The sequence below is a fragment of the Xylaria bambusicola genome (genome assembly GCF_022495145.1).
Source record: "Xylaria bambusicola strain CBS 139988 unplaced genomic scaffold F5B22scaffold_9, whole genome shotgun sequence".
In the NCBI taxonomy this organism is placed as follows: Eukaryota; Fungi; Ascomycota; class Sordariomycetes; order Xylariales; family Xylariaceae; genus Xylaria; species Xylaria bambusicola.
This window is the reverse complement of record NW_025953562.1, coordinates 802,090-814,749: the sequence shown is the minus strand read 5'-3', so window position 1 is coordinate 814,749 and position 12,660 is coordinate 802,090. Positions and strand designations below refer to the sequence as shown.

The 12,660-nt window shown below is 50.5% G+C and overlaps 4 protein-coding genes across 4 annotated transcripts; 1 reads left to right on the top strand and 3 right to left on the bottom strand.

Moving 5' to 3' along the window:
* Nucleotides 1-1,281: 1,281 nt before the first annotated feature.
* Nucleotides 1,282-2,437, bottom strand: F5B22DRAFT_634785 (small glutamine-rich tetratricopeptide repeat-containing protein 2-like protein; the record flags this gene model as incomplete). Its single annotated transcript, XM_047977034.1, has 2 exons — nucleotides 1,282-2,355; nucleotides 2,435-2,437. 2 exons carry the CDS (start codon nucleotides 2,435-2,437, stop codon nucleotides 1,282-1,284), a joined length of 1,077 nt encoding a protein of 358 aa, XP_047833445.1.
* A 949-nt stretch (nucleotides 2,438-3,386) lies between these two features.
* F5B22DRAFT_596790 (uncharacterized protein) lies at nucleotides 3,387-4,901 on the top strand. The gene has a single exon (XM_047974267.1). The coding sequence runs from the start codon at nucleotides 3,724-3,726 to the stop codon at nucleotides 4,672-4,674; it is 951 nt and encodes a 316-aa protein (XP_047833444.1). The 5' UTR covers nucleotides 3,387-3,723; the 3' UTR covers nucleotides 4,675-4,901.
* Nucleotides 4,902-5,695: 794 nt separating this feature from the next.
* On the bottom strand, nucleotides 5,696-7,501 carry F5B22DRAFT_662554 (uncharacterized protein; the record flags this gene model as incomplete). Its single annotated transcript, XM_047980456.1, has 3 exons — nucleotides 5,696-6,184; nucleotides 6,348-6,767; nucleotides 6,863-7,501. The coding sequence occupies 3 exons, from the start codon at nucleotides 7,499-7,501 to the stop codon at nucleotides 5,696-5,698; spliced, it is 1,548 nt and encodes a 515-aa protein (XP_047833443.1).
* A 1,547-nt stretch (nucleotides 7,502-9,048) lies between these two features.
* F5B22DRAFT_572252 (magnesium transporter NIPA-domain-containing protein) lies at nucleotides 9,049-11,669 on the bottom strand. Its single transcript, XM_047973178.1, has 2 exons — nucleotides 10,648-11,669; nucleotides 9,049-10,591 (listed from the first exon to the last, which is right to left on the bottom strand). Exons 1-2 carry the CDS (start codon nucleotides 11,431-11,433, stop codon nucleotides 9,140-9,142), a joined length of 2,238 nt encoding a protein of 745 aa, XP_047833442.1. The 5' UTR covers nucleotides 11,434-11,669; the 3' UTR covers nucleotides 9,049-9,139.
* Nucleotides 11,670-12,660: the final 991 nt, after the last annotated feature.

Sequence of the window (12,660 nt, the reverse complement as noted above, 5' to 3'; positions counted from 1 at the left end):
CAATCTATTTCTTGTCCAGAACCGCCCCTAGTTCCTCTTCAATGCAGCCCAGCACGCGCTACCAGTCAACCGTTGCAACTAACACCAAGCCCTCAGCTGCCACCACAAGCACCAACCCCTAATGAGAAACCTGTTGCAACCAGACCTGAAGTGCAGTCTGATGTGAACTCTGAGGTGCCTGATTCAACTATTGTCAAGAGTCAAGCCTCGCAGCAAACGACTCGTGGAAGGGGCTCACGCGGACGAGGCCATCGTGGTCGATATCGTGGAAAAGGACGGCGCAACACCTCTAATGCGAAACAACAAAACAAAAGCAAACGGCCCACGAATGCCCCGGAGCTTCCATCGAATACTGTTCCGCACGCATAGTCTGCTTGATTTTATTTCTATATTGGCTCCTTTCCAGAACTTCGTGATTATATTATATCCGCCTAACCCTTCTTATCTGCAATTTGAATCGCGAGGTGTTAGGAGTCTCGCATCTATTCAATCCGATTATTCGTATGGCGTCTATTCTCGTCCCCCTTTTTCTTTGATTCATTCTATTTGTTCTACTTATCTCAAGGGTAAGGTTTAGCAGCATTTCAAGGGATGGCTCTCACGACATGATGAATAATCGAACAGGCCAAACAGAAAATACAGGAGATAGAAAAGAACGAGCAGAGAAGGAGACAAGAATCCAAAAAGGACGATATACAAGGTATAGACCGGTGGCAAAAAGAATTCAGGTAGATAAACAAACTTCCGGTAGGGGTGATGCGAGGGGGGTGTAGACATTGTGTCCGAGGTATCATTTCGTCTTGCCTCGCAGGCTCTTCTGGCGCACAGCGGTCACGTCTTAGTAGATGCGGCATAAACGAGGCACTTTTGGGCGTGGCAAGTTTTAGATGGTCCAAACAGCAATAGAGACTGATTCCTTGGTTTGTTCTATCGAAACGTCGAGCATCGTGACTCGTAACATGCGTAATCTAATAACTATTACCGGAATGGCCTTCTTCCAAAGGTATTGATTCGTCAATGGAGACGCCCGATAAGCCTGCATGGCACCATTTTGCCTTGTGCCGTTTGTTGTCGCTATAATCCCCCGATGAACGCCTCACAGATCTGACATTTTGGCTCCTCACATATTGGTCGCGAAGACCGGTTTCAACAGCACTACTCCCCTTTTCATTCGTGCATTCTTTCATAATCTCATGTTGTTTCTTTCCCTTTTTTTTTTTTTTTTCAATCGTTTCCCAATTTCCACTGATGAGGTGATTAGATACAACTGACCCAAGATTATCATTGTTGCCCACCGGAGCCCGGGGGACCACCGCGGCCACCGCCTCCCATCATGTTCCTGGCCATCTCGGCAATATTGGGGTCGTTCATCAACGCGGACATGTCGGGCATGCCGCCGCCCTGGCTGAAGCGGTCGGCCATCTCGCGCAGGCGGGGGTTGCTCATCAGGTTCTGCATCATCTCCGGGTTCGACATGAGGCTCTGGGCCATGTTGGCGAACATGGGATTGTTCATGATGGAGCTGAGGTCGGGCATGCCGCCGTTACCGCCGCCGTTGCCGCCGAACATGCCGGCCAGGCTGCTCAGGTCAGGCATGCCGCCGCTGCTGGCGCCGGCCCCCGGGTTGACGTTGACGTTGGCGGAGGCGCCGCGGGATAAGGGGTTGCCGCTGTCGCGCTCCTCGGCCTCGACCTCCTCGACGCGCCGCTTCGCCGTCTCGAATCCCTTCTTCATGGCGTCAGAGCCGCCGCTTCCTTCGTACTCGATGCCCTGGCGGTAGGCCTCCATGCTGCCCCGGGCGTCACCCAGCGCGAAGCGGGCCAGGCCCAGACGGGACCAGCCCTTGGTGTACTTGGGGTCGGCGGTGACGGCGGCCTCGGCATCGGCGCGCGCGCTCTCGTGGTCGCGGGCGGCGCTGTAGGCGGCGGCGCGGTTGGACAGGAAGATGGCGTTGCCGGGGTAAAGCGATAGGGCCTGCGAGTACAGCTCGATGGCGTTGGCGTAGTCCTTGGAGGTCATGGCCTTGTTGCCCTGGGCTTTGAGGTCCTCGGCGCGGGCCTTTTCTTCGTCGGTGGGGAGTTTCGAGGAGGTTGACGACGACGAGGCGGAGGATTTAGCGGCCGTGGTAGACTTGAGCTTCTCGTAGACGCCGTAGATCTGCATGAGGTTCTGTGAGCCGATGGCGGCGTTCACGGCCGTCTTGTCGGCCGGGTCGACCTTGAAGCTCTCGGCGATGCAGTTGATGGCGACGTCGATGCTGTCCTTGTCGTCGGCGGACAGGGTCCCGTCGGTGAGCGAGCTCGACAGGAAGTCGCAGATGGCGAGCGCTAGGCGCTGCTTGGATGTTGCGGCGGCCTGGTGGTTGCCGGTTGCACCGGGTTAGCTAACTGGATCATTTCGGCGTCTGTTGTTCACGGCGCTGGGGAAAACGTACCATGGCTGCAAGATATCCTTGCTCGTTGGGCAAGGAATGTGATAGGTGTGGGGTAGTAGCGAAGGAGAAAGTGCTGAGAACGAATGGAGCACTTTCAATAGAGTGGTAGAGAAAAGGGAGAAAAGAAAGGAGGGAAGGAGGAGAGAGAAGCTCTTCAAGTCGCGGGACTAGGAACGTAGGTAGTGATAGATGGGTAGGTCGAGGATAATGGTAGGTGTACACTACGAAGTAAAAAAGTAAGTAGATTGGAGGCAGCAGAAACCAGCCTCGTACGGAGGAATCGAAGGAGGGGTCGCGAATTGGCTTGGACGCCCAATGAAATGGACCGAGACGGAACAGCACAGAACAGAAAGTGGGATGAGCGGTGGGCTGTCCGTCGTCTGCTTCATATACCTTACCTAGATACACAGCCAGAGATGCCTACAGAGGTATGTAAATGTGTGTATATATATACCTAGGTACATATGTGGATTGTATGCGTGGCTTCTTCTACTACATATAGCCATCAGATTCGAAGGAAATAGTTTCTTTTTCGAATGAACTACAAGGCACTAGAAGCTTCTTTCTTTATTCGATTCAATGCCATTCAATGCATATGATGCGCGACGATGATCACGGCCTTATTCTTACGTAGGCCACCCATGTTATTTCAACCAATTCATGAGGGTCTGGTGAGGGAACGAAGGGGCCAGTGCAGTGCCACATCAGCTTGCTGTGCAGGTATTGCCGACGGCGCATGTAGGGGGCCTGTAGGGGGGCCTGTAGTGGGCAGCGGGGCAGAGGGGCAGAGGGAGATCTGGAGGGAACGTTGCGGGGTCTGAGCGCTGAGACTGAGACTGAGACTGGGCCTCGACCTGGACACCCGGAGACAGACCCGGGCCGGCATGGGCGGTGGTGGGGTGGGGTCCTACCTACTTAATAGGTAGGTGGATGAGCCTACTGAAGACTAGGTCAGGAATCTTAGATATATATATCAAGAATGATGAGATGTTATTTTATGAAAAGAGTCCAATGGTAGTAAATGTTGGAGATATCTAGAAGATGGCGTTGGAAGCCCGTAACTACTACTCCAACTCGTCCGGCGCCGGAGGTAACACGATGTGACTGAGTCAACCGGCAAAAGCACGCAATCAAGTCACCGCCAACCCAAATTTGTATTGTCATATACTCACGGTTGTTGGTGCTGCTGTTGTTTTACCCTCGTCACTGCCATACCTAGGGATACGTAGGAGAGCTACAAGTGTAGTCTTGTTGAGGAGCTGGTGAATCCTATAAGCCAAAAAATCACAATGGCGTCGTCTTCGGTATATACAAAGGAGCAGATCGACCAATTCCTGGACCACATCCAGCTGCCCGAGAAATACCGTCATGCACCCCCATCATACGACCTCCTCAGGGCGCTGCACACCCACATGCTGGCCGCCGCGCCCTACGAGAACCTGGCCATACACTACAACCCGTCCCACGCCGTCGTGCTCGACCCCGAGCACCTGTTCCGGAAGATCGTGCTGGACAAGCGGGGCCGCGGCGGCTACTGCATGGAGAACGCCATCCTGTACAACCACATGCTCGTCGGCCTCGGCTTCGACTCCTACACCGTCGGCGTCCGGACGCGTCTGCGCGACGGCGGCGTTCCGAAGGGCGACTTCCCCGGGTGGGTGCACATCGTGAGCATCGTCGAGTTCGCCGACGGGTCCAGGTACCACGTCGACATCGCCTTCGGCGGCGACTGCGCCACGCGGCCCCTGCCGCTCGTCGACGGCCTCGTGCACGCGAACATCGGCGCGCAGGAGATCCGCCTCGTGCGCGACTGGATCCCCACGCAGCTGAAGCGCACCGAGGACTCCAAGCTCTGGATCTACGAGTACCGCAACGGCGCCGACAAGCCGTGGAATCCATTCTACTGCTTCACGCTGGTGGAGTTCATGCCGAATGACTGGGAGGTGATCAATGTGTACGCTAGCACGAGCCCCAAGTCCTGGCAGACCAAGACCGTCATCACCATCAAGTTCCTCCGCCGTGCGCGCGCCGGCGGCGACAAAGACGATGAGCAGGAGATCTATGGCAAGCGCATGCTGGTGAACGACGTGGTCAAGGAGAATCTCGGCGGTAGGACGGAAGTCATATATGAATGCAAGACGGAGGAAGATCGGGTCGTGGCGTTAGAGAAGTATTTCGACCTAAAGCTGACGGAGGAGGAGAAGAGCGCCATCAAAGGTTGGAGAACTGCGCTGCCGTGAGTGAGCACATGATTGATTGCAATGCTGTCTTTACTTTTCCAAGCTTCTTCTTTCTCTTTCTTCCCTGATTCTTGTCACGGTAGAGAATAGAATCTGTTAGAGGACTGGTGCTCGGATGTAGCATTAGAGAATAACTAGATAATTCAATGGCAGTAACTGCCCTAAGATTTTAAGCTGCTGTTAAGCCAAGTGGTAATTCTAGAACGAGGTCCACCCCATTACATACCGTTAATACTATTTCGATGCCATTCAGTCGATTATTATTACGCCACGCTCTGCCTCTCAAATGGGGAAACAATATTATAATTACCAAACTGAAACCATCAGCAGAGTGTCAATAATATCAATGCTAACCCAACAGCTTCGCAGAACCAGCTAACCGTGAAAAATTCATAAGGTTCGATCGAGGTAGCATATAAACTTGCGTAAAATGTCAACGTAAGCGCGTGACATCTAGGTGTGCATATATCAATCAGTTCCAGCACATCGATGTGTAAAAATTGAAATATTCATAATCGTGCTAACTGTAGTCAAACCCACTCTTCATGCTTATATAAACATTACAATCAGACTATCAATCGCTATAACTTGCGAATGGTTACAATAATCATATGAAACCACATCATATATCTTTATGTCATTTCCAGTGCCATCCTCACATCTCGATCTATTCCCACCTCGTTCATGATGAATATGCTTACCTCGGTATACCATATCAACACCATGCAGTCACGTACGCGATTTAGGAGCTTCGAAAAGCAGTGTCAGTCACCAATCGATTAGTCATCTGCAAAAATCCCTAATTACCTATCTAGATAGGTACGTGCCTACTTAGGAAAGCAACATGTAATTATTTACTTTGAACTGACCCAATCTCTCAAAACACCGTTCCACCTTGCTTTTTCACATGCTAGTTCGTACTTGGTTACTGGTTGCTCGAAGCAAGTTTTAAGCTGAATGTTTCCACCCCTGGCAAAAAGGACATTGAAATTCGTATGCGTCATCATAACATGACCTGGCTTTAATAACCAGGACACCGTGGATCGAATGGTATCTTCTGATTGTCTACCGCGCAGATCATTTCGTTAGCGAAGGCTCGCCAGCGGTCCAGCAGATCAGTTTGCCGAATTCCATCATGCTGGGGGTAGAAGCTCAGGTGGCCGACGATAGCACGGGTATCAATCACAAAGGGCCGTTGAAGACGCTGCGGTATCGTTGCCGTGATATCTTGTTCGTCGTCTTCGGCAATAGGCAGTGCGTTCTTGATGTCATGTCCCCAGACAGCGACGAAGTTCAAATTGTATCGAATATACTCCGTATCATAAAGCTGCTCAGCTCCGGGGCCTAAATGGTTCGGGTCGAAAAACTTTAGAGCCGCTGCGTCTGCTGATGAGTTGGCACCTTGGGGATAGTCGATCTGCGTGCCGAAGTGATATCGCCACATGGTGTTGAGTTCGAGATTTCTCAGCAACGAGTATTGTTGCTGCGCTGAGATCATCCAGGATTTCCACTAACTCACTGTTAATCAAGGGGCAGCACTTTGGGGATGGTCATTGATATATTTCAGTATCATAAAAAAAAAAACGAAGACACGCCCGCAGCGCAGCCTTGTCGTGATCTTATATCTTGATAAAAGCAGAAACACAAGGGAACAGAGTTGGGGATGAACTTACGGCAGCTCCATACATGAAATCACCACCATCAGCTAACGATGTTAATTTGTCGATGCCCATCGGCGTTTTCAATAACGCATCCTCGATATCGTCGAGTAATAGCCACGGGTGGCCGCTGTAGTGCGGTGTTGCAAACAAGTGCTTATTCGTGATCTCCTCTGTTAGAATCGTGCCATTTTTGATCGTTTTGGGGACGTTCTTCTTTGGGAATGCTCTGAAGTCCGATGGACGCCATAATTGTGCTGCTTGCTGAGAGGGCTTAACCTTTGGGTCGGGGAGAAAGGGGTGGATCGCTCCAGCATCATAATGCTTGAAACCGGTTAAAGGGCTATTTATCAGGTTGGCAGAGACAGCGAAAGGGTGAGGCTCAGCGATTCGTGTAGATACAAGTTGAGGTATTGTGTCAGGATGAATGAATACCTGGCCCCAGGCAAATCAGTAAATTAGCTCTTCATTGCTAGGGTGTCCTTATGCCTTTTGGGCCAGAATCCATATAGAGTGGGAATTTGACTTACAATATCGTCGTCAATCTTGATATAAATCGTGTTGTCCTCAACGACAGGGTCCCACATGCAAGCGTAGTTGAACCCCTGACACTGGCCCGGCATCACTATTTTGTACTGTGGCCTTTGCAGTACAAGTTCTTTCAGGTATTTCAGATCCTCTTCGATATCCGTGTGTATCATGAACCAGATCTCATCAAGGTACCCGCCGTTCACAGCGAGGTTCTTCTGCAGATAGCAGTCTAGGAAGTCCACAGTTCTCTTGCGGCCATAGAAGACCAATGCCTTGATTGCGATGCCATGAGGTTTCTTCCAGCCCCCTGGTGGTGCAAAGCTCTGAAGCGCGAAGTTTGATGTGTGAACCCTTACGTTGTAGTCGCCCTTTGCACCCACAGGCCAGGTAGTGCACTGCCCTGGGACTTTGGGAGATGGCGCATTGGGCTCAGGGACTACGGGGAGGTTATGCTCGATCACATCGATGATCTCGTCGCGCGCCGTCTCCCTGATCTCACGGCGGGCTTCGAATAGCAGCAGCGATACACTGAAGGCGGCAAGGGCGAAGACTGCTAGGTGGCGTAGGTCGGTGATTCGCCAGTGGAGAGACATGGACGGAAGACTGTCCCGCCACCTTGGTCGGCGCGGCGTGCCCATGATTCTGTTTCTTTTGCCGTTGTGGTTATAGGAAGTGCTGCGTGTGTCTTGTTCGCTTGGAGCAGACCAATCCGTCGAAAGTGTTTCCCAGGTTGCTTTCATGCGCTCTATTGGGGCTGAGCGAGATGTGAAGTGCGAGTTACCGACTTTCCATTGTGAAGCACATACGGGTTGGCAAATTCAGGAGATGGCAGCCGTCTTGATGTAATACAATGGGCAAAGCTGGGTCAAAGTAGGTACGGCGAGTGCCACCCAGTATCTGAGACCCTTCCAAACTGCTTTATTTCGTTTAGTGGCACTCATTGTCTTGCGTGCCTGCCCAAGCATGTAGTAATTAAGCCCTTAGTGAGTAGTTTAAAGTGCCTCAGGGATTATTACATTGGGTGGCTCTTGCTGTTTGCTTTATGTCACAATACTTGCCCTTTCTTTGACATTATTACCTCAGTTGCGTACCTGCTTGGGTAGCTATTTCCGTGTTCCTCCCCGTAGTTACTCTGATAGGTACTTACATTTACATACGCACTTAACAATAAGTACATATAAGTAGGTGGTAGTGTACATCATACATAAGTACATATAAATATAAGTATGAGTGCCATTGTAGCAATTTGCAGGCAAGTGTAGCTGTCTTACACATATGACTGGCTTTGGCTCGGGAGTTCATGTAACGATATCAGATAGCTCGCACACATCTATCTACCATTCCTTTACCTAGAGTATGTCCATATGCCGGTTGAAAAACAAGAGGTGCTATTCCACATTGAATAGGTATTTAATCATGCCATTGTATGAGATTACATTTCTCAAAAAGGGAATGAAGCGCTTTAAAGTGAGACTTGCTGACTAGAGACAACGATTATGTGTAGCGTGGAACATCCTTGATGGTGCTCCCTTCGTACATATCTACCTAGTTGCCGTATCCAATTAAGTTGTATATACACTTTTGACGGACCAGATATATGTGTACAGATGGGATGTGTTGCGGTATCACCGAAGAGTGCTCGTACAATCATACAGATTAGGACTGTCACCTCTTGAGCTGCAGGTACCGAGGATGCTACATCAAATTCAGATTCGCGCCAACTGCTCACACATGATTGGTAAGTAACGCACGAGAATTGTCTTTTATAGTCCACCCAACAGCCTGGGGCACTTTACTTGATCCTCACATGAGCTGACTTCGCTCGAGATCATCTTCGCAAGCCAAGTGGTTTCTATCACATGCGCACAAGCCAAAAAGGGGTAAGACAAAACAATAAGCTTCGTATCTCCCTATCGTGTGCGATAGTCTCATAATTGGTAAGACACGCCGATGGAATGAGAGTATTTTTCATCACAGTACTAAGATAAATCATTTGTTCTTCATTCAAGATATAAATTATGCTATGTACTAATTGCGCCCGTATCCCTAGGCTGCGTGTTCTATATACTGGTATGTGTGCGCCTCTATCGACCATCCCGCAACAATGCTCGTGAGTTCCAATGTCTATATCAAAGCAGTGGATTCTCCAATTCCCTGATGGTAATGACGCATGCCGGCCACCGAATGACTATTGGTACAACTGTTGCTCAAAAGTGGACAAGGAAACATATATATATTAAATGTTGATCGTGTCTCATCATCATTTCTCGGTACTCTTAGAGAAACGCGTCGTCATCACCGCCTCCACCTCGACGGTAAGACGGTGGGTTTTGTGGTAAAGGGGGTGTCGAGTGCCGCGATGACGCGTCTCTGCTCCTGCTGGGATGCCGACTGGTGTTCCACTCTCGCCGGCTGTCCTCGTCGTACTCGTCGTACATCTTGTCGTCGCCATCATCACTTCTGCTTCCCGGGGGACTGCTTGTAATGCCTCTATCATACCTCGCCGTATGCTTTTCGTCCGGCGAAAGGTCGTCGTCGTCATCTAAATCCCCATCATAACGGGGCAGTGCCGGCATCGACTGTGAGTCGCCTGTTACGAGCCCTAACCTCTCCTCCTCAGTCGCGTTCTTCACCCTGGCGCTCCGGTCCGAGTATCCTCGTGATCTCAGTCCTTGCCTCAGCGAGTGTTCGTGCATCGACGGCAGCGCTGGTTCCTGTACTCTGTCAGCTTGATGCCGACGGAATACATTTTGGAACGAGAACTGCCGACGTGCTGCGTGAGGCTGCTCGCCATGAGGTGGCGGCGTCGGCGGAACGAGTGAGGTCATGCTTGCCCCTGGCTTTGGCGTCTCCGAAAATTGTATGTGTCGATCACTGTTCTTCGACGAGAAATCGCCCGCGCCGCTATATTCGGTATGATACGAGTCGGTCCGCAGTCCATAACCTAGTGGGCCAGCCTCACCGTCATAACTTTGCTCAGGAACTGCAATGTGGGTCAACTGCACTGGATGTGTCTGACCCAGCGCTGACGCACTGTTATTTAATCTCTCTTGGTGAGGGAGCTCCGGCCGGTTGTGCAAAACACTGCGGGCGCGTTGACGAATGGTGCCCGCAATACTAGAGAGAACGCCTGGCGACATCTGCCTCTCCCTTTCAAGCTCTTCGAGTTCATCATCGCTAAGTAACCGTGTGCGACCTAGGGGTGGATGGGGAGTTTGAGCCGGACTAGGGCTCGTAAACGGGCGGCTCCGGTTACTACCCATAGTTGTTCTCCTCCGTCGTAGCCCATCCCACTCAAATTGTTCAGGCTGGCCATCTTCACTAAGTGTGGCCAGTCGCTCCATTTCTTTCTCGTGATGCAGACGTTTAAATTCCTCGTGTTCCATCTTGGTTCTCGCGTTGGAGATACGCCGCAAGATAGCAGCAGTACCACGTAAGGCATCAGCTTTGGGCTCAGTTTCAGGCTGCTCTTGTTCGGCAATGGTTTGAATCTGGTCTAAATCACCGGCGAAAACGGCAGTGTCAGGCACATCTTTAGCCGACTTGGATAATTGGAGTAATACTACGCCGGAGCAGATCACCAGAAACCCGAACACCACAGTGATAATTTGGACAGCCGTTCCTTTGAAACCCCGGAACAATACAGCCGAAGTGATAATAGTGGTACTGGTGAAATAAACGTAGTACGTGGGCGTGACCATAGCTGCGTTAAAAATATTTAGTGCTTTCTGAATCTCGGTTAGTAACACTATTCTTGGCTGAAGATCTTATTCCCTAGACTCACATTGAGATATATGATTTCGGTGACGAGAGTTCCTATGATGAAGACAAATAAAACATAAAGGAACCAGTGATTAAACTGAGGCTCGCCACCGATTTGTGCGACAATCGCTGCACCAAGGCCTTGCGTAGCAACAACACTTAGGGCGCCAACCCAGCTGCAAATGGATATGTATGTGAACATATTTTTTTTGCCATATCGTGGACCCGCCCAAACAGCAAGGAAGATAGCACCCACGACGATGACACCTGCATACGATAGAAACCCAGGTGAAATGACGTAGTGCTGCATTTCTTGGATATTCGCGACGGAAGATTCCGTAGGGGCATTGAGGACGATGATGACTGCTCCAACTACACACAGAAAGCATGCGACCTTGCCAATCAAACTGAGCCGTTCCTTCAAGAAGATGGCGGAGAGCACGGTGGCGATAACAACCGATATAGCTCCGAGCGACGTGACTAGGATAGCATCGGTAAAGGCGTATGCGACGAAGTTGAGGATTTCGCCGAGAATCATCAAGCTCATTCCAGACCACCAAAGAGCATTTTTCAGGTAGCCGTAACCTTCACCTGCAGCCTGCTGGTATTTCTCATTGGCCCTGAGCAGACCAACTTTTTTTAACACGAATGAAGTCCCTATGAAGAGCCCCGAGCCGACGGCCAAGCCAATACCAATGGCCTTGTAGGCAGGGGGCCGACTTTCTTTGTCTGCGTCGGTCGCATCTGTCTCGTTGGCGCGGGCGTATATTTGGTGCGCTGTCTCGAGTATGAAAGCTGTGTGATCCATGGTTGGCGTTCGTGGGCTTGAAAAGGGAGGTTGTGGAAGAGGTAGCGGTGATCGCTGAAGATAACGACAACGACGACGATGGGATCGTCTCGTGTCAAAGGCTACAGCGCTACGCGGAATCGGCTTGGTATACGCTTGTTTTTGACAGGTGGATGTGGTTTCATTCGCCCAATAATTCAAACTCCCAGACTTGTGATTCGGAGGGTTGTCGGCTAAGTTGAATGATGATTTCGGTCCCTTGTTTTTCTGGCTCTTCTGTCAATTCGGTCTATTTTGTTTCGCTATTACTTTTGTGTTCCCAAGCTGGCGAATGCTAATTATAAACGAGCGCTTAAGTAGAATGGGGTCACAGCAGCTGTTGGTACTTTGGTCCGTTACAAGGCTTGCATGGGGGTGGGTTTGGGAAGCTTGAAACAAACGTCGTTGGCGAGAAGCGAAGTCGACTGGGTGCCTCTGAAGATGGGTCGGGATAATGGAGATGATGGGGATGATTGGGATTCGCCTCCCTTGCCAAGATGTGGCAGCGGCTGAGTGGTTGGCTGTCAGCCGCTGCTGCTGCCAGGGTCGTGGGATTGTTGGACGATTGTTGGATGGTTGCTTTGTCGGTGTGTTTCTTAGCGCACTGTAGGAGGATGGGCAGGAAGATGGGAACGGTGTAAAGACATTCAATATCAGTGTGGAGGCTAGGACTCGGGTTAAAGAATGGAATCTATTCAAGCCGGTGTAGTGTAGATATCACGACACAAGGAGAATGAATGAATGATTGACGATTGACGCAGGAGAGAGATGGATGGAGTGGCTACGGCATAGGGTTGCAGTGTAGCGTAGCAGCTGCCCACTGCTGGGTTTGGGTGTGTCGTACCTCTCTTGAAGTCGTCATTGGGGATTGGGGCAGTGCAACAACAGCGCTTGTATGTAAGTAGGTACGTGTACTCTAGGTACATATATACATGTACCTAATCCATGATCAATATTGAAGGTATTTACTTTGGTGCTTACAGTGCTTCAGTATCCTGGCAGTTGAACACAGCCATAACACCGTAACACGTAGTAAAGAGAGCAGAAGAGAGGTTACCTAAACTTGTTCTCCATTGAGTGTTAGGTAGGTAGGTATTGAATGTCCTCTCCCCGCCCGTTCACCGAGAGACGAGATGATCGGCAATCTGTCACCTATCCTGGCTTAAAGTGCCCAGAAATAATTCGAGTGCCCTGGTCTAGGATCTAGAC